Below are 25,726 nucleotides of genomic sequence, written 5' to 3' on the forward strand. Positions count from 1 at the left end.
TGACAGCCTGGCCAACACGGTGAAACCCCATCTCTACTAAAAAAAAAACAAAAATTAGCTGGATGTGGTGGCTGGTACATGCCTGTAGTCGCAGCTACTCAGGGGGCTGAGGCACAAGAATCACTTGAACCCAGGAGGTGGAGGTTGCAGAAAGCCAAGATTGCGCCACTGCACTCTACACTCCAGCCTGGGTGACAGAGCGGGACTCCGTCTCAAAAGAAAAAAAAAAACAGTTGTTCAGCAGGTGTGGTTTAGAAGAGCAGGCTAGAACATGGACCGGAGGGAGTAGGCAGGAGATGGGCCAGGCAGTGCCAGCAGGGGATGCTGTTGGACTGCGCTGGGCGGTAGCAGTGGGCATACGTGGGTTCCAGACTCCATGTACTGGGCCCCATCTACTGAATAGGCTGGGGGTAAGGTGGGGAGAGGGCGCCTCTAGTGATCCTGTCTGGTGCACCTGGGTAGGTGGTGGTGTCAATTCCCGAGACTGGGAGGGAGAGCTGATCTCAGGTTTGGATGGGTTGCGTTTGAGGTGTCTGGGACATCCAAATGGCAAAGTACAGCCAAGTAAGCAGCTCAGTGACCAGCCTGAGTGCCCAGCAGTGTGGCAGTGCCACATTCAGGTGGGTCACGGATGAGAGAAATCTTAGCAGAACGGGAGGTGGGGTGGAGACAGTAAGGGTGGACAACTCTTTTAAGGTGTCTGGCTACAGCCAGGCATGGTGGCAGGCGCCTGTAGTCCCAGCCGCTCAGGAGGCTGAGGCAGGTGGGTCCTCATTGAGCCCAGGAGTTCAAGGCTGCAGTGAGCTCTGATTGTGCCACTGCACTCTAACCTGGGTGACAGCAAGATCCTGTCTCTAATGAGGCAGGTGACAAGCAGTTTATTTCTTTTTGAGACACAGTCGTTTTGTTGCCTAGGCTGGATGGAGTGCAATGGCGTGACCTCGGCTCACTGCAACCTCCGCCACCAGGGTTCAAGTGATTCTCCTGCCTCAACCTCCTGAGTGGCTTGGACTACAGGTGCACAACACCACGCCTGGCTGATTTTTATACTTTTAGTAGACACGGGGTTTTACCATGTTGGCCAGGCTGGTCTCGAACTCCTGACCTCAGGTGATCCACTGGCCTCAGCCTCCCAAAGTGCTGGGATTACAGGCATGAGCCACCGTGCCCGGCCGACAAGTAGTTCACATACTTCTGGGAAGGACCTGGCAGACAGAGGCTACAGAGCACAGCCCTGAGGAAGCAGAGAGGGGCCCAGAGCCTGGAGGACACTGGCCTTACACGGAGGAAGGATGGGTGTGGGTGCGGGTGTGGGGGGGCTCCACTGCTGACCTGTTTCCTGGCGGAGGAGGCAGGGTCCTTTGCCAGAGAGGAGAAAGGAGGCACTGGGCGGAGGGCGGCAAAGGTTTTAAGTAGCTGTCTAGAAGGGAGGACACTGAGTAAGGAAACAAGATTGCTTTTGGGGTCAGAGGCCGTAAACAGCGCCCCAGGGGTACGTGTTCTGCTTGAGATGGCCTATCCATTTAACACCTGTGTCCTGGGCACGGTGGACTCTTTGTGTTCTTTCTTCAAATCCTCAACTTGAGACAGGTTTATTAGTTAATTAGTGATTTCACAATATCCTTTTGCAGGCCGATCCCCACTCCAACCGTTCCCTCAGCAACCCCAGGGGTGTCAGACGGGGCACCCTCCCACTGTCTTCTCCAGCCAGCCTTAAAAACCCCAGACACACCAGCCTGGGAACGATCTCAGTATGGAATTTTAAGTCGCCTTGTCAGCCCAGACACCTCTGGGGTCCCCAGAAGACCTGTGGCAAAGTTCTCTAAACCGAACCTGGAGAGGGGAAGGTTTTCAAGCAGGAACCACATAAATTCACCTAAAACTCACGCCTACACCCCTCTGTGATAGAAGATTTCTGTTTCTTCTGTTGGAGACGGAATTTTCTCTTCAAGACTACAGTACCGTATCTGAAAAATAGTTAAATTCATAATATTTCTATTAATAGTTTTTCTTGCCTTAGAAACCAAGTTAAAAAAATCATTTTCTGAAAGCAACCATTTCATAGTCCATCTTTTTCAATAATGTCTAATCTAGAGCAGAAAATGTAACCTATATTTTTTTTAAATCACCCAAGTAGTAAAGAAACTTATTTTTTATTTTTTTATTTTTCTTTGAGACAGAGTCTTGCTCTGTTGCCCAGGCTAGAGTGCAGTGGCACCATCTCAGGCCACTGCAACCTCCACCCTCCAAGTTCAAGTGATTCTCATGCCTCAGCCACCCGAGTAGCTGGGATTACAGGTGCGCACCACCATCCTTGGCCCATTATTGTTATTTACTTATCTCTACATTTGTTTATAATTGAAAGTTTCCATTAAAAAGTTTTAAGATGGCTGGGCATAATGGCTCATGCCTGTAATCCCAACACTTAGGGAGGCTGAGGCAGGTAGATCACTTGAGGCCAGGAGTTCAAGACTAGCCTGGCTAGCATGGTACAAAAAATACAAAAATTAACTGGGTGTGGTGGCACACACCTGAAATCCCAGCTACTCCAGTGGCTGAGGCACAAGAATCACTTGAACCTGGGAGGTGGAGGTTACAGTGAGCCGAGATCAGGAGGATTGCTTGAGGTGGGGAGTTTGCAATCAGCCTGGGCAATATAGTAGGACCCTATCTCTACAAAAAATAAAAAATTAGCCAGGTGTGGTGGTACGTTCCTGTAGTCCCAGCTACTTGGGAGGCTGAGGCCAGAGGATCACTTGAGCCTGGGAGTCAAGGCTGCAGTAAGCCATGATCATACCACTGCCCTCCAGCCTGAGCAACAGAGTGAGAAACCCCGTCTCAAACACACAAACAAACAAAAAACAAATGTAGAAAGAATGTAATGAACTCACATGTGCTCACTCAGGAATAACTATTAACAATTTGCAGATCTCATTTCATCAAGCACCTCCCACACCCAGCAGTAGGATTTTTTTCCTTGAGTATTTTAAGGCGGTTCTCATGTCATGTCACCTACAAGTTCCAAATGATAAAGACCTTATTATTATTGATATAGTACTTGATATAGTAATGACAGTAGTTACAGAACTACTATGCCATTGTCACACCTAACAAAATTAGTAATAACTCCTTATCTCATCTAAGCACCTCCATGCTCACCTTGAGCCAACAGGATATTTTGTTTCTTTTCTTTTTTTTTGGAGTCTCACTCTGTCACCCAGGCTGGAGTGCAGTGGCGCAACCTTGGCTCACTGCAAGCTCCGCCTCCCGGGTTCACGCCATTCTCCTGCCTCAGCCACCCGAGTAGCTGGGACTACAGGCGTCTGCCACCATGCCCAGCTAATTTTTTGTATTTTTAGTAGAGACGGGGTGTCACCATGTTAGCCAGGATGGTCTCGATCTCCTGACTTCGTGATCCGCCCGCCTTGGCCTCCCAAAGTGCTGGAATTACAGGCATGAGCCACCGCGCCCGGCCATTTTTAGAACATTTTATGTAGAAACAAGGTCTCACTACATTCCCCAGGCTGGTCTGGAACTCCTGGCCTCAAGCAATCTTCCCACCTTGGTCTCCCAAAGTGTTGGAATTACAGACAAGAGCCACCGTGCCCGGCCTGAAATTTTATTCTGAGATGCTGCCTCGCTCCCCAACCCCTCGCCCATAGCATAGTAATAGGCATAACTATCTAAAATAGTCTGAAACTTCTACGTTGTGTTGGCAAAGTTGCTTGAATGAATGATCCTACAACCTAAACCTATAAAATGTGGGTTCTGAACAAGACCATTCCATAAATATAAATGCTTTTGAGGACATATATATTTATAGTGACAGAAATGAGCACTTGAAATGTTTAGCCAAGACACTGCTAATATCAGCCAGGCGCGGTGGCTCACGCCTGTAATCCCAGCACTTTGGGAGGCCGAGGCGGGCGGATCACGAGGTCAGGAGATCGAGACCATCCTGGCTAACACGGTGAAACCCCGTTTCTACTAAAAATTACAAAAAATTGGCTGGGTGTGGTGGTGGGTGCCTGTAGTCCCAGCTACTCAGGAGGCTGAGGCAGGAGAATGGCATGAACCCGGGAGGTGGAGCTTGCAGTGAGCCGAGATCGTGCCACTGCACTCCAGCCTGGACAACAGAACAAGACTCCATCTCAAAAAAAAAAAAAAAAAAAAGAAATTGCTAATATCTGCTAGCATCAATAATGTCCTTGACATCTGCTAGCAATTTATGGCAGAGCTTTGGAAATTAAAAAAACTGGCTTTCTGACTTTAAAAAAAAAAATGTCCTTGCTACCTACTAAGCAACAACCCTTTGCAGAGATGCCATTATCTTCAGATTATCTTCAGCTCTCTTTAACAGATAAGAAAACTGAGCAAGCTGACCAAGGTCATGGAGAAGCTGGAATCTGAGTCCAAGCAGTCTGACTCATCATAAATTATATTATAAATTATCTACAGAACTGGGCTGTCCAATAGCCACTAAGCACACAAGAGTACCTAATTTAAAATTTAACTTAATTTACAATTCAGTTCCCTAGTCACACCAGCCTCTCCTGAAGTGCTCAGTAGCACATGTAGCTCATGGCTACCATACTGGACAGCACCCATCTATTATAGAACATTTCCATCACTGCAGAAAAGTTCCACTGGAGAGGGCGTAGTTATAGAACATTTTGGAGTATTTAAAATTTCTTTAAGTAGTTTTAAAAGATTTCTTTTTATGCCCCAGAAAAAAAGGCTTATGAAATATTGTTAAGAAAAACAGAACCCAAAACTGCACCAAGAGATTTGAAGGATAGAATTAAATATAAATATCATTACAATTAACCCTTGAATAATACAGGTTTGAACAATGCAGGTCCACTTATATACTGTTTCCCCCTCAGTCACCCCTGAGACAGCAAGACCAACCCCTCTTCCTCCTCCACAGCCTACTCAACATGAAGATGACGAGGATGAAGACCTTGATCCTCACTGAAACTGATGACTCACCTTCACTTAATAAACAGTAAATATATTTTTTCCTCCTTATGATTTTTTTTTTTTTTTTTTGAGACAGTCTCACTCTGTCACCCAGGCTGGAGTACAATGTCATGATCTTGGCTCATTGCAACCTCTACCTCCCCAGGTTCAAGCGATTCTCCTGCCTCAGCCTCCCGAGTAGCTGAGATTACAGGCACCAACAACCCTGGCTAATTTTTATATTTTTAGTAGAGCTGGAGTTTTACCATGTTGGCCAAGCTGCTCTTGAACTCCTGATCTCAAGTTATCTGCCCGCCTCAGCATCCCAAAGTGCTGAGATTACAGGCATGAGCCACCGTGCCTGGCCTGATTTTCTTAATAACATTCTATTTTCTCTAGTTTATTGTAGGAATACAATATATAACACATATATGTGTTACTTGACTTTTTATGTTATTGGTAAGCCTTCCAGTCAACAGTAAGCTATTAATAGTTAAGTTTTCAGGGAGTCAAAGGTTATACTTGGATTTTTGACTACTAACCCCCAGGTTGTTCAAAAGCCAACTGTATTTTGTTTTATTATTTTACTTTTTTGAAACAGGGTCTCACTCTCAGCCAGGCTGGAGTGCAGTGGTGCAATCACGGCTCACTGCAGCCTCAACCTCCTGGGCCCAGGTGATCCTCCCACCTCAGCCTCCCGAGCAGCTGGGACAACAGGTGTGCATCACCACACCCAGCTAATTTGTGTATTGTTTTTTGTAGAGATGGGGTCTCACTATGTTGCCTAGGCAGGTCTTGAACTCCTGGGCTCAAGCAATCTTCCCACCTTGGCCTCCCAAAGTGCTGGGATTACAGGTGTGAGCCACTGCACCTGGTCTTGTTTTATATTTTTATAAACTTTGCAGATTTTTAAGAAGAATAACTTATTTATTTTACTCTTATAACTGCAAAATAAAATCTTTGAGAGAAAAGAGGAATGGGGGCACTTACCTGTCCAACCTGTGGAAATATACTAAAAGAAAATGGCACCATCAGTCCCATTGCCAGGACAGTACAAGACAGTTTCAAGATCCACAATGACCCTGGGTTTTTCCTGAAAAACTGGGTCCTGTAAGAGACAAGGCATGGCTCACAAGTGATGTTAAACTATCAGGGCTTATTTTCCGAACAGCTGAATCAAGCCCTGTTTTTTTTTTTTTTTTTTTTTGTGCACCTGAACAGCTGGATCAGGGCCTGTTCTTTTTTCTTTCTGTTGTACCTGAACAGCTAGATCAAGGCCTGTTTTTTTGTTGTTTTGTTTTGTTTTTCTGAGAGAATCTTCCTCTGTCACCCAGGCTGGAGTGTAATGGTGCCATCTTGGTTCACTACAATCTCCGCCTCCTGGGTTCAAGCGATTCTCCTGCCTCAGCCTCCTGAGTAGCTGGGATTATAGGCGCCCGCCACCACGCCTGGCTAATTTTTGTATTTTCAGTAGAGATGGGGTTTCACCATGTTGGCCAGGCTGGTCTAGAACTCCTGACCTCAGGTGATCTGCCCACCTTGGCCTCCCAAAGTGCTGGGATTACAGGCGTGAGCCACCGCACCATCCCATCCCTCCTTCTTGGAAATGTGCTCCATGTGTGGTCCTAGCAGGCGATTCCCAGCCTCGCCACACTGGAGGGGGGGATGTGCGCCCCAGGCACGCGACCTAACTCAGGCCCACAGAATCCTTCCCCAGGAGTCTGCCCTGAGGGGAAGACATTCCTGCCTCCCCTGGGGTTTGCTGTGTTCCACCTCTGATCAGGAGGCTGTGAGGCTATGAGCTGGGAGTTACTAGCAAGTGGGTCCCTCATCAACATGAAGAAGCCTATCTGGCAGGAGAGAAGGAACCAACACCCACGAGGGTGACAAGGAGGCGCGCCCAGCAGGGGAGCTTCTGTTCAAGCTGCCACGGACTGCAATCCTTGCCCGTTCCGGCCCTAAAGCCCCACGTCTCCCCTCAGGCCTGAGCTCCTGCAGGTTAGGTTTCTCATACTGGTGGCCACAGGAACCCCGACGGATGCCCAGGTCCTCCGCCTCGTAGGCCATTTCTGGCTTCTTAAAAGGGATGAATCTGAATCCGGAGTCGCTGAAGCTAATTTAAAACATGCTTGGAATGGGGGTTTAGAGGGGAGGGCTTAAGCAATATTCACAGCACATCAGAGCCAGGGGAACCTGCAAATCATCCAAGCCCCTCATTCTAGAGATGAGGAAATGGCTGTGGAAGGTCCTTGGACACGCCAAGGACACGGGGTAACTGGAGGCAGAGCCTGGGCTGGATTCCCCATTCGGTGGAATCCGCACACCTGGATTTCCACACCTGCCACAATCAATCCGACTGTCTTAGCTGTGATGTATGTTTATGGGAAGGTTACTGAGCCAACCTCTTCCCACCCTCCACCAGGGTCAGTATCTGACAGGTTTTATAAGGATTTGACTTTCAAATCTCTACCTGGGGATATGACCGTGCCTCTTACCTTTTAAAAAAGTAGGTGAAGACTTCAGGAATCAGAGCTGAGGTCCCAAACAGCACTATTCTGGATGCTAGCGTTTCTCTAACAGCCTAGCAAAAATGAAAAGAAAACAGCTTAGGCTGGGCACGGTGGCTCACACCTGTAATCCCTGCACTTTGGGAGGCGAGGCGGGTGGATCACTTGAGGTCAGTAGTTTGAGACCAGCCTGGCCAACATGGTGAAACCCCGTCTCTACCAAAAAATACAAAAATTAGCCCCGTGTGGTGTTATGCACCTGTAGTCCCAGCTACTCAGGAGACTGAGAAACGAGAATCACTTGAACCTGAGAGGCGGATTTTGCAGTGAGCCAAGATCACGCCGCTGCACTCCAGATTAGGCGACAGAGTGAAACTCTGTCACAAAAAAGAAACAGTACAGGAGCAAGACGATTTCCAGGGATCCCACAACTCCTGCGAGAGACAGGAAACAGCAACCCTCCCTTCTCACTTAGAAAAAGAATGCTCGTGGAAAGAGGCAGAGGGGACGCCTTCCACATAACTTTCCACGTACAGGTGTGTGGAAGTCGGCTGCACTTGGTGCCAGAGATAGCTGGCACCGTCTGCCAAACCACCCCAAATAAACTATCCACTAAGTACAAGCAAAGGTGGCTTCTAGACAGATCCTCACGGAGAACCAAATGGTTCTTCAGTGGAAATGCTGGATTTGCCACAGAGGTTTGCTCCGTATTTCCCATCCAAGCCAAGTCTCTGCCACTGGCCTCCTGTCCTGACCTGGCTCAGCAGTGACTCTCATACCTACCACTGGGGAAGCCTCCAAATGCCCAGCTCTGAGGGCACAGCATAGGACCCACATGAGGCTGCCTGTCTGTACCCATGTTTCACAGCGAATTAAAAGTGTTATACTATAAAATTGTGTTATGTACAGGTTATAACATTTCTGTAATCTTTTCTATAATGTACATTACTCTATACATTAAACATTTCAACATACAATTTACTGTATGGGTGAATATGTACAAAACCATGTACCCTCAAGGGCACTTTAAGGGACTTGTAAGGGAAATCTTGACTATAAAACAGCTCACGTTAACTTTTTTACTACTTTCATTTATTTATTTATTTTTAGAGACAGGGTCTCACTCTGTCATCCAGGCTGGAGTACGGTGGCGTGATCATGGCTCAGTGCAGCGTTGACCTCCCAGGCTCAAGCGATCCTCCTACCTTAGCCTCCCAAGTAGCCAGGATCACAGGTACACTCTACCACGCCCAGCTAACTTTTCCATTTTTTGTAGAGATGTGGCCTCACTATGTTGCCCAAGCTGGTCCCGACTTCCTGGCCTCAAGCAATCCTCCTGCCTCAGCCTCCTGAGTAGCTAACATGTTAACTTTAGAACTCACCCCTGGGTAAGACACATACACCACAAACAGCACATCATGTACCCAAGAGCAGCAGGCACACCTGCACCCGTCCTTCCCTGAGCCCTGTTCCTTCCACTTCCAGCTTCCCATGATCGGCTTTGACCTACCTTCCCAGGCTCCTCCTACCACCCAGTCCCTGTCTCTGCTGGCACCTCTGCCCTGCTGTGGGTGACAGTCACGCTTGTGTGGTTCCCTCTGCAGGGAATGCCTTTCCCCCCGACAAAAGAGAGGAAGCCGAGGAGGGCTGTTTTTAAAATAAGGTCTCAGGGGCCGGGCACAGTGGCTCATGCTTATAATCCCAACACTTTGGGAGGCCAAGGTGGGCAGATCACCTGAGGTCAGGGGTTCAAGACCAGCCTGGCCAACATGGTGAAACCCTGTCTCTACTAAAAATACAAAAATTAGCCGGGTGTGGTGGTGGGCGCCTGTAATCCCAGCTACTCGGGAGACTGAGGCAGGAGAATCACTTGAACCTGGGAGGCAGAGGTTGCAGTGAGCCAAGATCACACCATTGCACTCCAGCCTGGGCAATAGAGCGAGACTCAGTCTCTAAAATAAAAGAAATAAAATAAAATAAAAGTCTCAGGGATATAAAGTAAAATTGCTTGACTTCTGGAAGGGAAAAATGGCTGTTAGTGTGCTGTGTGTCCGCGTCAGTGGGGCGAGGCCCGCCTCTCTCCCTTAGTCCCATGTGTGGGGTGGACACTCCTAATGACACAGCGTCATTAGGAGGTGCTGTGTGCAAAGCAGTGGCTTATGGGGCCAGTCGGGGGAAACAGCCACATGTCACCTGAAATTCGACCAACGGTGCCCTGTTACCATCAGATATTGCTGGTTACGCAGTTTCTGAAATTTTAGCCAAAGAAAATAACCTTCCAGGGACAGGGAAGTGATAGAAGAATGCTTATGCACAGTTGCAGACACTTTATTCTTCAGAGAAAAAAAAGACTTTTTTTTAAAAAATAGACCAGTAAAGTCTTTCTTTGACCCTAACATGCCCCTCATGCCAAAAATGGAGTTTCTTCTGGTGAGACGGACTCCAGACAGGCAGTCAGGCCTGAGGCTACCTTCCCGTGGAGGCTGGGGCTCCTGGGGAGACGGGGCTCTCACTGGTCAGGGTGTGGGTCTCCAGAGCCTAGCACCAGCCTGGCAGGCAGGAGGCACTGGGAAAAACTTGCTGATTGGATATTTGCTCTAAGCTGGGTGCAGTGCCTCACACCTCCCAGCGCTCTGGGAGGCCAAGGCAGGAGGATCACTTGAGGCCAGGAGTTTGAGACCTGCCTGGGCAACATAGCGAGACCTCATCTCTACAAACATTTTTTTTTTTTAATTAGCCATGTATGGTGGTGCACACCTGTAGTACTCAGGAGGCTGAGGCAGGAGGATTGCTTGAGCCCAGGAAGTTGAGGCTGCAGTGAGCCATGTTTGTACCATTGCCCTCCAGCTTGGACGACAGAGGGAGACTCTGTCTCTATAAATAAATAAACAAACTTAAAAAATGTGCTGTCACTCTCCTCTCCAGCTTTATGAATAGGTCACAGCAATACTAACACCTTAAGTTCACATGGAGTTGTGGAGAAATACAAACACACATATGCATAAGGATGTGCAAGTGAACGTCAGAGCAGCCTGATTCATAATAACCCAAGGTGGGACACAACCCAAACGTCCACCGCCTGCAGAACAGATAAGCAAAATGCAGCACATCCAGGAACGGAATACTATTCAGCAATGAAAAGTAACAAATGACCAACATGTGGTACAAGATGGATGAATCTCAAACGTGAAAGAAGCAAGACACAAAAAACTACTGTGTGATTCACTTATGTATAATTTCTGGAAAAGGCAAAAACTAAGAAGACAGAAAAGCAAGTCAGTGGCCGGGCATGGGGGCTCACGCCTGTAATCCCAGCATTTTGGGAGGCCAAGGCAGGTGGATCATGAGGTCAGGAGATTGAGACCGTCCTGGCTAACACAGTGAAACCCCGTCTCTACTAAAAATACAAAAAATTAGTTGGGTGCGGTGGCGTGCACCTATAGTCCCAGCTACTCGGGAGGCTGAGGCAGGAGAATCGCTTGAACCTGGGAGACAGAGGTTGCAGTGAGCCAAGATCGCACCACTGTACTCCAGCCTGGGCGACAGAGCGAGACTCTGACTCAAAAAAAAAAAAAAAAGAGGCAGATTGGTGCTTCCCTAGGGCTGGGGGTGGGGGTGGGGGTGGGCATTTGGGACATTTTTAGGATGATGAAAATGTTCTACAACTGGACTGTGGTGATGGTCACACAACTGTTTCATTTATTTATTATTATTATTTTTTGGGACGGAGTCTTTCTCTGTTGCCCAGGCTGGAGTGCAGTGGCGCAATCTCAGCTCACTGCAACCTCTGCCTCCTGGGTTCAAGTGATTCTCCTGCCTCAGCCTCCTGAGTAGCTGGGATTACAGGCATGCGCCACCACACTCAGCTAATTTTTGTATTTTTAGTAGAGACGGGGTTTCACCATGTTGGCCAGGCTGGTCTCAAACTCCTGACCTCAGGTGATCTGCCTGCCTCGGCCCCCCAAAGTGCTGGGATTATAGGCGTGAGCCACCGCGCCTGGCCTATTTTTTATTTTTTGAGACAAGGGTCTCCTTCTGTCACCTAGGCTGGATCCAGTACAGTGGTGCGATAACGGCTCACTGCAGCCTCAACCTCCTAGGCTCAGTTGATCCTTTCACCTCAGCCTCCTAAGTAGCTGGGACTACAGATGCACCCCGCCATGCCTAGCTAATTTTTAAAAAATTTTTTTGTAGAGACAGGGTTTCGCTGTGTTGCCCAGGCTGGTCTCACATTCATGGACTCAAGCGATCTGCCTCCCAAAGTGTTGGGATTACAGGCATGAGTGAGCCACCGTGCCTGGCTGCACAATTGTTTTAAACTGACTAAAATTCATCAAACTATCCTCTTACAATGGGTAAATTTTACAGTATGTAAATTATACCTCAATAAAGCTGTTTGAAAAAATGTCTCTTTCGGGCGTTTTTTTTTTTTTTTTTTTTTTTTCAGGGGAAAGTGCAAATGCAGTCCCAGGTGGTTTGTTTTGTTTGTTTGTTATTTTTGAGATGGGGTCTCGTTCTGTCGCCCAGGCTGGAGTGCAATGGCACGATCTCGGCTCACTGCAACCTCCACCTCTCAGGTTCAAGCAATTCTCCTGCCTCAGCCTCCCGAGTAACTGGGATTACAGGCACCCGCCACCATGCCCAGCTAATTTTTGCATTTTTAGTAGACACGGGGTTTCACCATGTTGGCCAGGCTGGTCTCGAACTCCTGACCAACTGCAAGTGATCCAACTTACGGGTGGTTTGTTAGGCCCAGAACCTTCATTTCAAACTAGTGACCTATTTTCTTTCTGGCAGCAATTTATCTGTTACTTATAATTATTTTATCTCTGTCATAATTCATTTAGGTAAGGAGCTATGCTACTAGATGGTCTAGTGGAAACACCGTTAGCATGTATCTGATGGTTTATAATTGAGCTTTGTTAGTCAGTGATAGGATTTAAAGTAATATGTTTGGTGAGCTGAATAATGACATATTTACCGATGGAATGAACAGCCATCTTTTCTGACCTCCTGTGCTACCAACATGCTGGTCACTAGAAGGACACACCCTGGCTGGCTAAGGGAGTCCCCTGGATCCCACACTGCTAGAAGCCCGGTTAGTCCCTTCACTTCGTATCAGGGCTGTTCCACTTTGCTTGATATGTCATTTGCAAACAACTAAAGTCTTCAGCTAAAGTCATTTCACAGGGACCAAAAAAGATCTCACCTGCTAAAAACATATTATTTTAAAAGTCCACACCCAAAATGAAAAGACCATAGACTATACCAGGTTCTCACGGCTGAATGCACTCAGTAGTTACTGGGTTGAACTGAACAAAAGAATACTTTGGCCAGGCCCAGTGGCTCACCCCTGTAATCCCAGCAGTTTGGGAGGCCAAGGTGGGCAGATCACTTGAGCCCAGGAGTTTGAGACATGACTGGGCAACATGGCGAAACCCCATGTCTACAAAAAGCACAAACATGAGCCAGGCATGGTGGTGCATATTTAGAATCCCAGCTACTTGGAAGGCTGAGGTGAGAGAATCACCTGAGCCTGGGAGGTTGAGGCTGTAGAGAGCCGTGATCACACCATTGCACTCCAGCAACAGAAGGAGACCCTGTCTCAATTTAAAAAAAAAAAAAAGAAGAAAAAGAAGAAACTAATAGTAAAAATTATTCAAAATTGAGGCCTTGAAAAGGAGTTTTGGATCAGAGAATTCAATGTTCTAAGTCCATTTTTGACAAAAGTAGTCCTTAGCAATGAAGACTATAAGGACATCTGCTGAATGGGAGAAGCAGGGGCTCTCTTAACCCCAGAAAGGGGTGTCCACTGACCTCTGTAAGTGCAGAGCAGGCTGGGAGGGGAGTGGCCCCCAATCAGCACACATTGGGAGGGCAGATATTGGACTTGAAGGACAGGATCTCACTCTCAGAGGTGCCCAGCACTTGTCAGATGCCTGTCTGTGGCAGTCAGCCTCACGGGTCACCATGGCAACAGTACCCAGTTATTTAATCCAGCACTCATCTAGCTGTTGCTGTAGGGGTACTCTGCAGACACGGGGCACATCTGCAATCAGCTGACTTTAAGAAAAGCAGGTTACCACCAGGCGTGGTGGCTCACAAGTAATCCCAGTACTTTGGGAAGCCAAGGCGGGCGGAACACTTGAGGTCAGGAGTTCGAGACCAGCCTGGCCAACAGGGTGAAATCCCGCCTCTACTACAAATACAAAAATTGGCTGGGCATGGTGGTACGCACCTGTAATCCCAGCTACTCAGGAGGCTGAGGGAGGAGAATCGCTTGAACCCAGGAAGCGGAGGTTGCAGTGAGCTGAGATCACGCCATTGCACTCCAGCCTGGGTGACAGGGCAAGACTCGGTCTCAAAAAAAGAAAAAGAAAAGAAGGTTACCCTCCACAATGTGGGTGGGCCTCATCCAATCAGTTGGAGGCCTTACAGACAAAAACTGAGGTTTCTCAAAGAAGAAACTCTGCCTCAAGGCTGTAGCAGCAGCTCCTGTCCAAGTTTCCAGCCTCCAGGCCTGCCCTGCAGATTCCCACAATTGTGTAAGCAAATTCCTTAGAACAAATCTCTTAATAGACATGTACTGCCCAGGTGTGGTGGTGCACACCTGTAATCCCAGCACTTTGGGAGGCTATGGTGGGAGGATCACTTGAACTCAGGAGTGAATGGGAGGGACAATGGAGACAGAGGTGCATGCTTTCCTTTTGAGAGATTTCAAAAAGGAATTGGGGGCCAGGCATGGTGGCTCATGCCTGTAATCCTAGCACTTTGGGAGGCCGAGGTGGGTGGATCACTTGAGGCCAGGAGTTCAAGACCAGCCTGGCCAACATGGTGAAACCCCATCTCTACTAAAAATACAAAAATAAGCCAGGTGCGGTGGTGTGTGCCTGTGGTCCCAGCTACTTGAGAGGCTGAGGTGGGAGCATCGCTCGTGTTAGGGAGGCAGAGGTTGCAGTGAGCCAAGACTGCACCATTGCACTCCAGGCCAGTGCGACAGAGCAAGACCCTGTCTCAGAAAGAAAGATTATGTACATATATCCCATTGGTTCTGTTTCTCCAGAGAACCCAGACTAATGCCCCATCTTATCAGGAGGGAAAATGAGAAATTTCTCTCTCAGCATGCTAAGGAAAGACGGGTAAAGAAAGGTTGAAGGCAGACATGAATTTGTCACCGGCTTTCAAAAACAGAAAAGTCTAGTCTTTGCCCAAAAGGCAAGCAGCTATAGCTCCATCCTGTCTCTTACCTTTGTCCCAGCAATTCTGGAATGGCCCAGGACATTGCCTTCCTTGTCCATGACCGCAATCCCCTTAATGGATTCAAGACTTCGGGACATGTAGACATTCATTCCACTGGCTTGCACTGTAGATGTAAAGAAGTAAAGAACACCAAAGACGGGGGTGAGTCTTGTTCCAGCGAAGGAACATCTCTTTTAGGTGTCTGCCCCCTGCAAGCCTCTTTCTCTGACCCTCAGGTGGACATCTGCCTTTCTTGACCCTCAGGTGGACACCTGCCATAGGCTGGGCCAACGAGGTGCTCTCCTGGGGCTGTGGAAGTAGGCTCAGAACTGCTGGCCACTCAGTCTTGGATCCTGACCACAGCCTGGGACCAGCTTCCAGCACCCCTGCTTCCTTACCGAATTCCAGGAGAAACCCTGGGATCTTGGAAACACAACCCTCCCTCGTCTTTGCTTAAGTTGTAAGGTTTCCTTTTTTTTTTTTTTGAGACAGAGTTTCACTCTTGTTGCCCAGGCTGGAGTGCAATGGTGTGATCTCAGCTCACTGCAACCTCTGCCTCCTGGGTTCAAGCAATTCTCCTGCCTCAGCCTCCAGAGTAGCTGGGATTACAGGCATGCCCCACCATGCCCGGCTAATTTTTGTATTTTTAGTAGAGACGGGGTTTCATCATGTTGGTCAGGCTGGTCTCAAACTCCTGACCTCAAGTGATCTACCAGCAATGGCCTCCCAAAGTGCTGGGATTCCAGGTGTGAGCTGCCACACCCGGCCAAAGTTGTAAGGTTTCTATAACACCATTTCCTCAATTTCACCACTGACATCAGTCTGCCAACTCTTCAAACTGCCGTGATTCCCAAACCCAAATTTGGAGCATGACATAGTAAACTTGCAGGCTGGCAGAGTCAAAATATTCAGCTAATATCTCTGTCACCCCACTGGGTTGGAATCTCTATACTAACCATTTGCTTGCTGTGTAACTCTAGGCAAGTTACTTAACCTCCCTGTGCCTCAGTCTCCTCATCTGTAAATAGGAATAATAATATTTCCTACCCATAAGTTGTTGTCAGGACTAAGTAAAATAATGTATGTAGAACGTTTATATGGATAATCTTGAAAATGCAGGGCCAGGCGCGGTGGCTCATGCCTGTAATCCCAGCATTTTGGGAAGCTGAGGCAGGCGAATCACTTGAGGCCAGAAGTTCAAGACCAGCTTGGCCAACATGGTGAAAGCCTGTCTCACTAAAAATACAAAAAAACAATTAGCTGGGCATGGTGGCACACGCCTGTAATCCCAGCTACTTGGGAGACTGAGGCAGGAGAATTGCCTAAATCCAGCAGGCGGAGGTTGCAGTAAGCCAAGCTCATGCCACTGCACTCCAGCCTGGGTGACAGAGCAAGACTCCATCTCAAGAAAAAAAAATGTAATTTGCGTTTCCAGTCTTGTGTTCATTCCTTAGCCATTAATGTGGGTATCTACAGAAAGTGTCACCTCTCAAACCAAAGACCTGATTTGGGCTTGGGGGCCTGCCGGGCTGCAAAGGCCACCTGTCATCAGTCACAATGTACCAAGGGAGCCAGGTGCCTCTGGAGATGAAGGAAGGCTCACAGACCACAAAGACACCCCACCCAGACTGCAGGCTCCAGCCCTTCCTGCTCACCGAGGAAGACCACAGGTAAGATTCTTTTAATCCAAGGGCCAGTCAGGCCATACTTCTTCTGGACAAACTGAGGGATTACCTAGAAAATAAGAGAGAAAAATCATTATTTCATGGGACTGAAAAATCAGCGGAACCTACTCACTAGCAGAGAGGTCGCCCTGACCTAGTTCCTATTACAAGTCAGACCACTGCCAGTGCTCTTCATGTATTTTTCAAATTCCTGCAACATGGAGGTCCTCTCCCTGCTCATCTAAGGAGTCAACGGGGGCTTAGAGACAGGTATGGAAGTTGCTGAGTCACAGAGCCATTAAAGGTTTGAGCCAGGATGAGGGCCCAGGCTTGTCTGATGCCAACATCTCCATCTTTCACCATTACAGTGTCTTGATATCCAAAGCAATACACAAATTATATAACATATTTATAACACACAATTTATATAACAATTTTTAAAAAGATAACAGTACCGGCCAGACGTGGTGGCTCACGGCTGTAATCCCAGCACTTTGGGAGGTCGAGGTGTGGAGTTCACCTGAGGTCAGAGTTTGAGACCAACCTGGCCAACATGGTGAAATCCCTTCTCTACTAAAAAATACAAAAAATTAGCTGGGTGTGGTGGCACGTGCCTGTAGTCCCAGCTACTCGGAAGGCTGAGGCAGGAGACTCACTTGAACCCAGGAGGCAGAGATTGCAGTGAGCTGAGATCATGCTACTGCATTCCAACCTGGGCAACAGAGCAAGACTCTGTCTCAAAAAAAAAAAAAAAAAAAAGAAAAGAAAATAGAAAAAAATAAAAAGACAACAGTACCATGTATATGCTTAAAAACTTAGACTATTAACATGATTATTTTGGAATAACAGGATTACAGGTGACTTTTATTTCCTAGTCATACTTTCTAAATTGTTTAAATTGGAACATACATTTGTAATTGGAATAAATAAAACTTCCTGGATTCTGAGGAATAAAGAAGATTTGATAGATTCTAAAAATACCTACTCCTAAGAAAGTTGAAGAAGCAACGGCTCCCGCCATTAGTAATGATCTTTCTAGTGGCTTACAAGTCTAAGGAGAAACAAAAGTACTTATTTAGCAAATATCACAGTTTTATCCAGCAAAGATAATTTAAAAACAAACACATACAACAAACTCCAAGAGGAATAACACAAAACCCCACACTCTCTGGGTCTCATAATACTCACGTAACTTCTGTTTCCATTGATGCTGTTGAACGCTGCCATGTAGGCACAGAGGAAAACCTGCCAAGAGGGGCAAATGGATCACATTTTTGTTTCAAGCATAACAGAATTTAGTAATCGTGAAACAGGAAGAATGGCTACCTGAGGTAAAATCACGGACTTGATCCCTTTTAGTGGTGTCATTGACAAAAATACCTTTGAAGAAGAAAGTGGAACAGAGTTACAAGCGTTTCTGTGGAAGGAGAACTTGCAGTAGCAAAGAATTTTCCAGGGAAGAGGGAGAATTGAGCCCCCAAGGAGCTGGGGCAGGAGAGGACGGTGGTGGGTACAGCGGCTGCCGGTCCGTAAACAAGGTTGAGTGAGCACCTGCCAAACACCAAACTAGCGGCTCTAAGGACATCCAGGGTCACACAGCAGGCTGTGTCTCCAGGGCCTTAGTCCAGCAGGGTGGCTAAGATGTACACATTTGTTAGCTGGGCGTGGTGGCTCACTCCTATAATCCCAGCACTTTGGGAGGCTGAGGTGGGAGGATCACTTGAGGCCAGGAGTTGACCAGCCTAGCCAACATGGTGAAACCCCATCTCTACAAAAAAACAGAAATTAGCCGGGTGTGGTGGTGCGCACCTGTAATCCCAGCTACTCGGGAGGCTGAGGCAGAAGAATCGCTTGAATCCGCAAGGCGGAGGTTGCAATGAGCCAAGATCATGCCATTGCACTCCAGCCTGGGAGACAGAGCAAGACTCCATCTCAAAAAACAAACGAAAAAAGAAGTACACATTTGCTAGGGGAAGCAGACAGGAGCCTGTGGTGTGGACAAGTACCTCCTAGGCTGGGAGTGATGGCTCACGCCTATAATCCCAGCACTCTGGGAGGATCCCTTGAGGCCAGGAGTTCGGCACCAGCCTGAGCAATGTAGCAAGACTCAGTCTCTGGTAAAAATAAAAAAATTAGCCTGCCATGGTGGCGAGTACTTGTATTCCCACCTACTCAGGAGGCTGAAGTAAGGGGATCGATTGAGCCTAGGAGTTTGAAGTTACAGTGAGCCATGATTGTGCCACTGCACTCCAGCCTGGGCAACAGAGCAAGACCCTATTTTAAAAAAACAAAAAATGGTCCAGGCATGGTGGCTCACGCCTGTAATCCCAGCACTTTTGGAGGCTAAGGCGGGTGGATCACCTGAGGTCAGGAATTCGAGACCAGCCTGGCCAACATGGCGAAACCCCGTCTCTACTAAAAATAAAAACATCAGCTGGGTATGGTGGTGAGAGCCTGTAATCCGGCTACTCAGGAGGCTGAGACAGGAGAATTGCTTGAACGCGGGACGCAGAGGTTGCAGCAAGCTGAGATTGCACCAGTGCACTCCAGCCTGGGCGACAGAGCGAGACTCTGTCTCAAAAAACAAAAAAAACCCCAAAAAACCAAAAAGCACCTCCCAAGGGCCAAGGTGAGAAAAGCCTCACAGGGACAATGCCAGGTCCCAGGTGAGGGGCTGTGTCAGAGGAGGACTTGGTGGCAAAGGGTTTGTGCAGGGAGCGCATCCTAACCCACTGGCCGCTTCTACAGTGCTCTGTGCATACTTGGTGTTCAGAAAAGGGATGACCTTGCCAAGCTGTGGGCCTTCCAGAAGCCCGGATGCCTGACTGGGAGGGTGTGGGGAGGGGGAGGGAGTGGGGACAAGGACACATGAACAGCAGCCATGGGTTATCAGTGGGGAGCCACAACCATCTATCAGGCAGTCATGTGACAGGGGTCTGGAGCTGGAGGGACACAGCTGAGGTTAGGAGGAGAGTGGCCATCTTCCCAAGCCCCTAGTCTCCTAACGGCAAATGTCTGCTTGCTCACCGTGGGCGCCATGAAAGGCAGGAACGCTGGCAGGAAGAGAAGAGAGGAGGTGTCAGTGACCACAGTTGCCCAGGCAGAGGGGGCCAGAAGGAGACCACCCACCTGAACACCTCTTCCCCAGCTTCCAGAAGGCACAGACCTCAAAGGACTTTTTCCACTCATTCTTGTTTTTCTAATAAATTGGTGGGTCAAGGTCTCAGCACTTTGGTAGGCTGAGGCTGGAGGATGGGTTGAGGCCAGGAGTTCGAGACCAGCCTCTATTTTGTAGAGGGAGTGAGACCCCCATCTCCACAAAAAATTTAAAGCCAGGTGTGGCGGCATGACCCTGTAGTCCCAGCTACTCAGGAGGCTGAGGTAGGAGGATCAGCTGAGCCTGGGAGTTGGAGGCTGCTTTGAGCTATTATGGTGCTACTGTACTCTAGACTGGGTAACAGAGACCCTGTCTCTAAAAATGATAATAATAATAAAGTATGTACATAAAATTACTATAACATGGCCGGGCACGTGGCTCACGCCTGTAATTCCAGCACTTTGGGAGGCCAAGGTGGGCGGATCACAAGGTCAGGAGTTCGAGACCAGCCTGGCCAATGTAGTGAAATCCTGTCTCTACTAAAAATACACAAAGGAAAAAAATTAGCTGGGCATGGTGGCGGGCGCCTGTAATCCCAGCTACTCGGGAGGCTGAGGCAGGAGAAATCACTTGAACCTGGGAGGCGGAGGTTGCAGTGAGCCGAGATTGTGCCACTGCACTCCAGCCTAGGTGACAGAGCGAGACTCTGTTTCAAAAAAAAAAAGAAAGAAAGAAATCCTGCTGGGGGAAAAATAATTAAAGCAAGGCAGGCAGAGTTTTCTGTTCTTTTTTTTTTTTGGAGACAGAGTTTCACTCTTGTTGCCCAGGCTGGAGTGCAATGGCATGATCTCAGCTCACTGCAACCTCCGGCTCCCGGGTTCAAGTTCAAGCAATTCTCCTGCCTCAGCCTCCTGAGTAGCTGGGACTACAGGCACGTGCCACCACAATGCCCAACTAATTTTTTACATTTTTAGTAGAAATGAGGTTTCACCATGTTGGCCAGGCTGGTCTCGAACTCCTGACCCCAGGTGATCCGGCAGGCAGAGTTTTCTAAGTGTTAGAAACTACATCTTCCCAACCCACTTCTGAAAATTAGAGCCAACTCACCTGCAGGTCGAAAAAGCTTGGGGATCAGGTTGCTGCTGTCGGGATGCACTGTTGCCTTCAAGAGGAGAGATGCAAGGTTAGCTGGATGTCTGGTTTTGTTATTATCGGACACTAAAAATTAGGAAGGGGCTGAAACTTACAAGACTCCGCTTCCAAGCTTCTTGTATCTTAAAGGAGAAAAAAGAATAGCTTTGTTTCATTTTAAATTTTTTTTAAGAGACAAGGTCTTGCTCTGTCACCCAGGGCTGGGGTGCAGTGGCACAATATCACTCACTGCAGAACAGCCTCGAACTACTGGATTCAAACGATCCTCCCACCTCACCCTCCTGAACAGCTGAAACTACAGGCTCACGCCACCATTCCCAGCTAGTTGTTTAATTTTTAGTAGAGATGGGGTCTTGCTATACGGCCCAGGCTGGTCTCGCACACTTGGCATCAAGTCATCCTCCCAAACCATTGGAATTACAGGAGGAAGCCATCACACCCAGCCTTAAAAAACAAAAACAAAACAAAACAAAACAAAAAGCTTTTAAAGGTGGCTCAGCAGCAAAGAATTTCTTTGCCAGTCTCATTTCTGGGACCACCTTTGTTCTACCTTTCAGAGAGTGAAGGCCAGAGCTGTTTTTTACCACATCAACAGAACAAATCAAAATAAATGGATCATACGAATAAACAAATGAACTAATGACAAGCAAAGAGATGAGCCACACAGAGAAATGGACCAGAACATTAAAAAGTCCTGTCTCTACCCTTGGAGAAGACCAACACCTAACTTATCCCTCAGATGAGTCCCTGAATCCGGCTTGCCTCTGGCTCAGAGCAGAGCAGGCTGTGTGCTGATGACACACCATGCCACCAGCCAAGTTACTTGCAACAGAGCCAAGCTGTCGGCCCAGGGTCCCCAACACATTCTTAGAAAAAGTTAAATATGTGAGCTCTCCATAGGCTGCCTTGAGGAACTGGTGTTTGTGAGCTCCAGAAAGCCCCACATGCTGCAAGGTGGATAAGGAGCACTCCGTTTGAGCCTATCGGCAGGGACACTGCCTGCAGTAGAGAATGAATTCTGACATCAGAGCCCTGTCTGAATTCTGGAGTTTGCCATGGGGCTCCAGGAATCAGCTGCAGGGAATCCCCACAAATATCCACTGCATAGGAGGAACCTTGCTGTCTGGTTTATGGGACAGAATTCTAACTACATTTTAAAAACTAACCCAGTTTTGCAAAGCTGGTCCTCTGGGCAGTATATAACAATGATAGCATTAATAGCCAATAGAACAGTGGCTCCCAAGGGAAGGAAAAAAGAAAGAAAAGAAACGGAGACAGACATTAATGGCCAAATTCCACCTGACTTCAGACCTTGCAGGCAGAACCATCTGAGGGCAACCAGCCAGACCTAAGCATGGGAAACATACCCTTTGGTCCGCCGAGGCAGGGCTGGAAGCATCTTGATTTGTGCACAATAGTTGCCTCGAGTTTTCTATACTTTCCTAAAATCAGATATCAAGAAATCAAGTAATGATCTCAACATTGTTCAGGTTTATCCCCAGATGTAGGAATCACCAGCTCACTCACCAGCATGCACTGGACTTCAACTGCATGCCTGATTTCAAGCCACATGGTGCCCTACGCTCTATCCATTAGGATAGCCCTGAGTGCCATTCAGATTTACGCCTTCCTCTTCCTAGATGCTCCAGCAGCTGCCCCCAATGCTGCTGTCACCTCCCCCACTCTCTGATGTCAACTGTCTCACTGAATGGTTACCACCATACCCTGGCTATACATGTCAGAAACCTAGAAGTCCTCCTCCCTCACCCACTTCCATGTCTAATCAGTTCAGTCTTATTTCCTCTCTCTTTTTCTTTCTTTCTTTTCTTATTGTTTTTTAAGAGACAGGGTCTCACTCTGTTGCCCAGGCTGGAGTGTAGTGGTGTGATCATAGCTCACTGCAGCCTTAAACTTCTGGGCTTAAGTGATCCTCTTGCCTCAGCCTCCCAAATAGTTGCGACTACAGGCACAACCCACTACACCTGGCTAACTTTATATTTTTATTTGTACAGATAGGGTCTCGCTACATTGCCCAGACTGGTCTCAAATTCTTATTCTCCAGAGATCCTCCCATCTCAGATTCCCAAAGTGCTGGGATTATAGACATGAGCCACCACAGCCAGCCTCCATTTCTTAATTTGAGAAAAAATAAATACAAAAATTACAAAGAATGGCTACACACTATAATCCCCTCACCCAGAATTAACAACTGTAAACATCTGGTTATATTTGCTCCTAATTTTATTACATTTTCTTTCTTCTTTTTTTTTTTTTTTTTTAAAGATGGAATTTCACTCTTGTCGCCCAGGATGTGACCAGTTTAGCCAGTCTGTCCTCCATCACGTGGAAGATTTGTTTGATTCTCTCTGAATCACCAGCACCTGGCCTGGGCCTGATATTACCTGTTAAACAGATGTACGCTTTTCTTTTCTTTTCTTGCCGGGGGAGGGGGATGGAGTTTCGCTCTTGTCACCCAGGCTGGATGACAAGATCTTGCAGTGGCAAGATCTTGGCTCACTGCAACCTCCACCTCCTGGGTTCAGAAAGTGATTCTCCTGCCTCAAGCCTTCCGAATAGCTGGGATTGCAAGTGTCCGCCACCACACCCAGCTAATGTTTGTATTTTTAGTAGAGATGGGGGTGTCACCATGTTGGTCAGACTGGTCTGGAATTCCTGACCTCAGGTGATCCACCTGCCTCGGCCTCCCAAAGTGCTGGGATTAAAGGCATGAGCCACAGCACACGGTCAGATGTATGCTTTTCTTTACCCCTTCCAATCTGACAAGCTCATTCAGAAGAAGTAAACACAATAATATACGTAGATTCTGTTATTTCAACTGCTTTTAAAAGGGACATGTGGGCGGGGCCTGAGGTCGGGAGTTCGAGACCAGCCTGACCAACATGGAGAAATCCTGTCTCTACTAAAAATACAAAATTAGCCAGGCATGGTGACACATGCCTGCAATCCCAGCTACTCGGAAGGCTGAGGCAGGAGAATCACTTGAACCTGGGAGGTAGAGGTTCCTGTGATCCGTAATGGTGCCATTGCACTCCATCCTGGGCAACAAGAATGAAACTCTGTCTCAAAAAAAAAAAAAAGGGACATGCAGACTTCAAGTTTCAAAATAAAATGTGAAATTCATTAGCTCTGAAAACAATACTTACAACTGAAATGAACACATTTGTAGGATCTAATAATTCTGTCCATTGAAGAAATCGTCGAATAAAGGACTTAGGAGGGAGAAAAGCAACAGAGAGGTTAATAGCAGCAGAAAAATAAAGATATAAATAGTAAAAGTTGGCTTTTTTTTTTTTTTTCTGAGAACCTGCCAGGGTCTGTGATCTGCCTTTTACTGGCATCATCTCCTGGGATCCTCCTCCCAGCCTCTCCAGGTTTTCCAGGTGAGGAAGCTGAGGCTCAGAGGGACTCCTGAATGTACTCAAGGCAACACAGCCAGGAAATGATTCCCAAGTCTGTGCCCTTAACCGCTCAGTATCAAATTGCCCTTGAGGGTTAAAATCCCAGACTTTGGGGGTTCAAATGGTCCTACGTTCATATCTCACATATAACCTCGAAGCAACGGCCTAGAAGATCTCAAGGGTCTGTGGCATCACTCTCTGCTTGCTATAAGGCTTCACTCCAGTGACAAAGGATGGACGCCCCATTAAGGGTTCAATGGTGCAGCTGGGGTCACACTGGGGAAAAGAGGTTTGCTCCAGCAAACTCCAAACTTTGTAGTGGTTCTGGCTTTAAGCCTTGGCTCTGCTGGAGCAACCTGAGCTCACCGTCCCTTCTCAATTTCCCTACCTAAAAAAAACAGGGCTGGACCCCACTTTAGGAGAGGCCTAAAAGAGAACCCCCTAAAGCCATGCTCTCCAATTCGCCACATGCGGCTGAATCCACATGTGCTGCGGGTGTAACGGACGCCGGATTTGGAAGACTCTGTACCAAAAAAGCGAGTAAAATATCTCAGGAATGTTTTTTACTGATTACATGTTGAAATATTAATATTTTGCACCTGCTGGGCTAAATGTACTGTATTGTTAAAAAATTTCAGCTGTTTGTTTTTATCTTGTTTAATGTGGCTACTAGAAAATGTTTAATTACCTGTAAGGCTCACATCATATTTCTATTGGACGGTGCTGCCCTAGACGCCGCAGGGAGGTAAGTCCTGCTTATGTCCTGTCCAAGGGTGGCTTCCCAAAGCCTCGGGGGTCTCACCGAGAGTGGCTGAGCTTACCAAGGTGGGAGGGCCTGTTTCTCCCCAATCTGCTGCTCAGCCACAGCTCAGGCAGTAGGGAGCAGCCACCTGCGCGGACTGGGCCCCTCCGAGAAGGCAATCTGGAGGGTGACGTTGTGGTCGTGGGCATCTGGCAGCTTGGGTTTCCCCTGCGTCCCCTCCCGCGCCCTAAGGGGTGAAGGCCGGTGGTGCGCGTTCCCGGCACAACTCCGGGACGAGGAAACGCAGACAGGGGGCGCCCACGTGGCCTGGCCAAGGTCACCCGGGTCAGCCCGACTCCACGCGGCCCGGCCCGCCCCCTCCCTGCCCCTAGCCGCGCCGGGCCCGGGCCGTACTTGGCGCTCGGTGATCCAGAAGCGCACGTTGGGCTCAATGAAGGCGGGGACGGCGTCGCTGCGTCCTAGGAGCCGCCCAGGTTGCGTTTCCTCCTCCTGTTCCGGGGACATTTTGCGCTGGTTAGAGTGGCCGCCGCCGCCAGGCCGCGCGCGGAGGAGGAGCCGGGCGGCGAGCCCCGCCCCGGGCCGCGCGCACCCGCAGTTCCCGCCCCAGGCCCGCGCGCCCGACGTCCCGTGTCACAGCGCCCCGGGGCCCTTGCGCACCCACTGTTCCGGCGAGCGCAGCTCTCCCACGGGCCACGTCCTCCCAACCCTGCTTGCCCTGTTCCGCACCTTTGGGGAGCCGGGCCGTCTCCAGGCCCCAAGAGGTCACTATAGGAACCCCTCATCACAGTACCTAATGCGAAGACCCGGAAAGGTTGTGAGTGAGGCCGTCTGCAACCTCACCCGGCGCTTCTGCCGCGCCCTACCCGTGGTCATTACCCTCGAAAATCCCTCCGATTGCCCACGAATTCCAGTGTGCATGGTGT

The 25,726-nt window shown here is 48.3% G+C and overlaps 1 protein-coding gene across 4 annotated transcripts; it reads right to left on the reverse strand.

Moving 5' to 3' along the window:
• Positions 1–1,563: 1,563 nt before the first annotated feature.
• On the reverse strand, positions 1,564–25,380 carry SFXN4 (sideroflexin 4). 4 transcript variants are annotated; one of them, XM_024254238.3, is made up of 15 exons: positions 25,197–25,371; positions 23,786–23,851; positions 21,989–22,063; positions 20,717–20,743; positions 20,577–20,631; positions 19,400–19,425; positions 17,699–17,752; positions 17,561–17,617; positions 17,358–17,423; positions 16,364–16,442; positions 14,717–14,832; positions 7,458–7,543; positions 5,953–6,070; positions 2,892–3,012; positions 1,828–1,967 (listed from the first exon to the last, which is right to left on the reverse strand). In XM_024254238.3, the coding sequence occupies exons 1-14, from the start codon at positions 25,305–25,307 to the stop codon at positions 3,004–3,006; spliced, it is 945 nt and encodes a 314-aa protein (XP_024110006.2). In that variant the 5' UTR covers positions 25,308–25,371; the 3' UTR covers positions 1,828–1,967; positions 2,892–3,003. The 4 variants fall into 4 exon arrangements, with proteins under 4 accessions (XP_024110005.2, XP_024110006.2, XP_054378929.1 ...); XM_024254237.3 differs by lacking the exon at positions 2,892–3,012 and having other exon boundaries at positions 1,564–1,967; positions 25,197–25,380; XM_054522954.2 differs by lacking the exon at positions 7,458–7,543.
• Between the last annotated feature and the right edge of the window lie 346 nt (positions 25,381–25,726).

The sequence above is a fragment of the Pongo abelii genome, chromosome 8, assembly GCF_028885655.2.
Source record: "Pongo abelii isolate AG06213 chromosome 8, NHGRI_mPonAbe1-v2.0_pri, whole genome shotgun sequence".
Classification (NCBI taxonomy): domain Eukaryota; kingdom Metazoa; phylum Chordata; class Mammalia; order Primates; family Hominidae; genus Pongo; species Pongo abelii.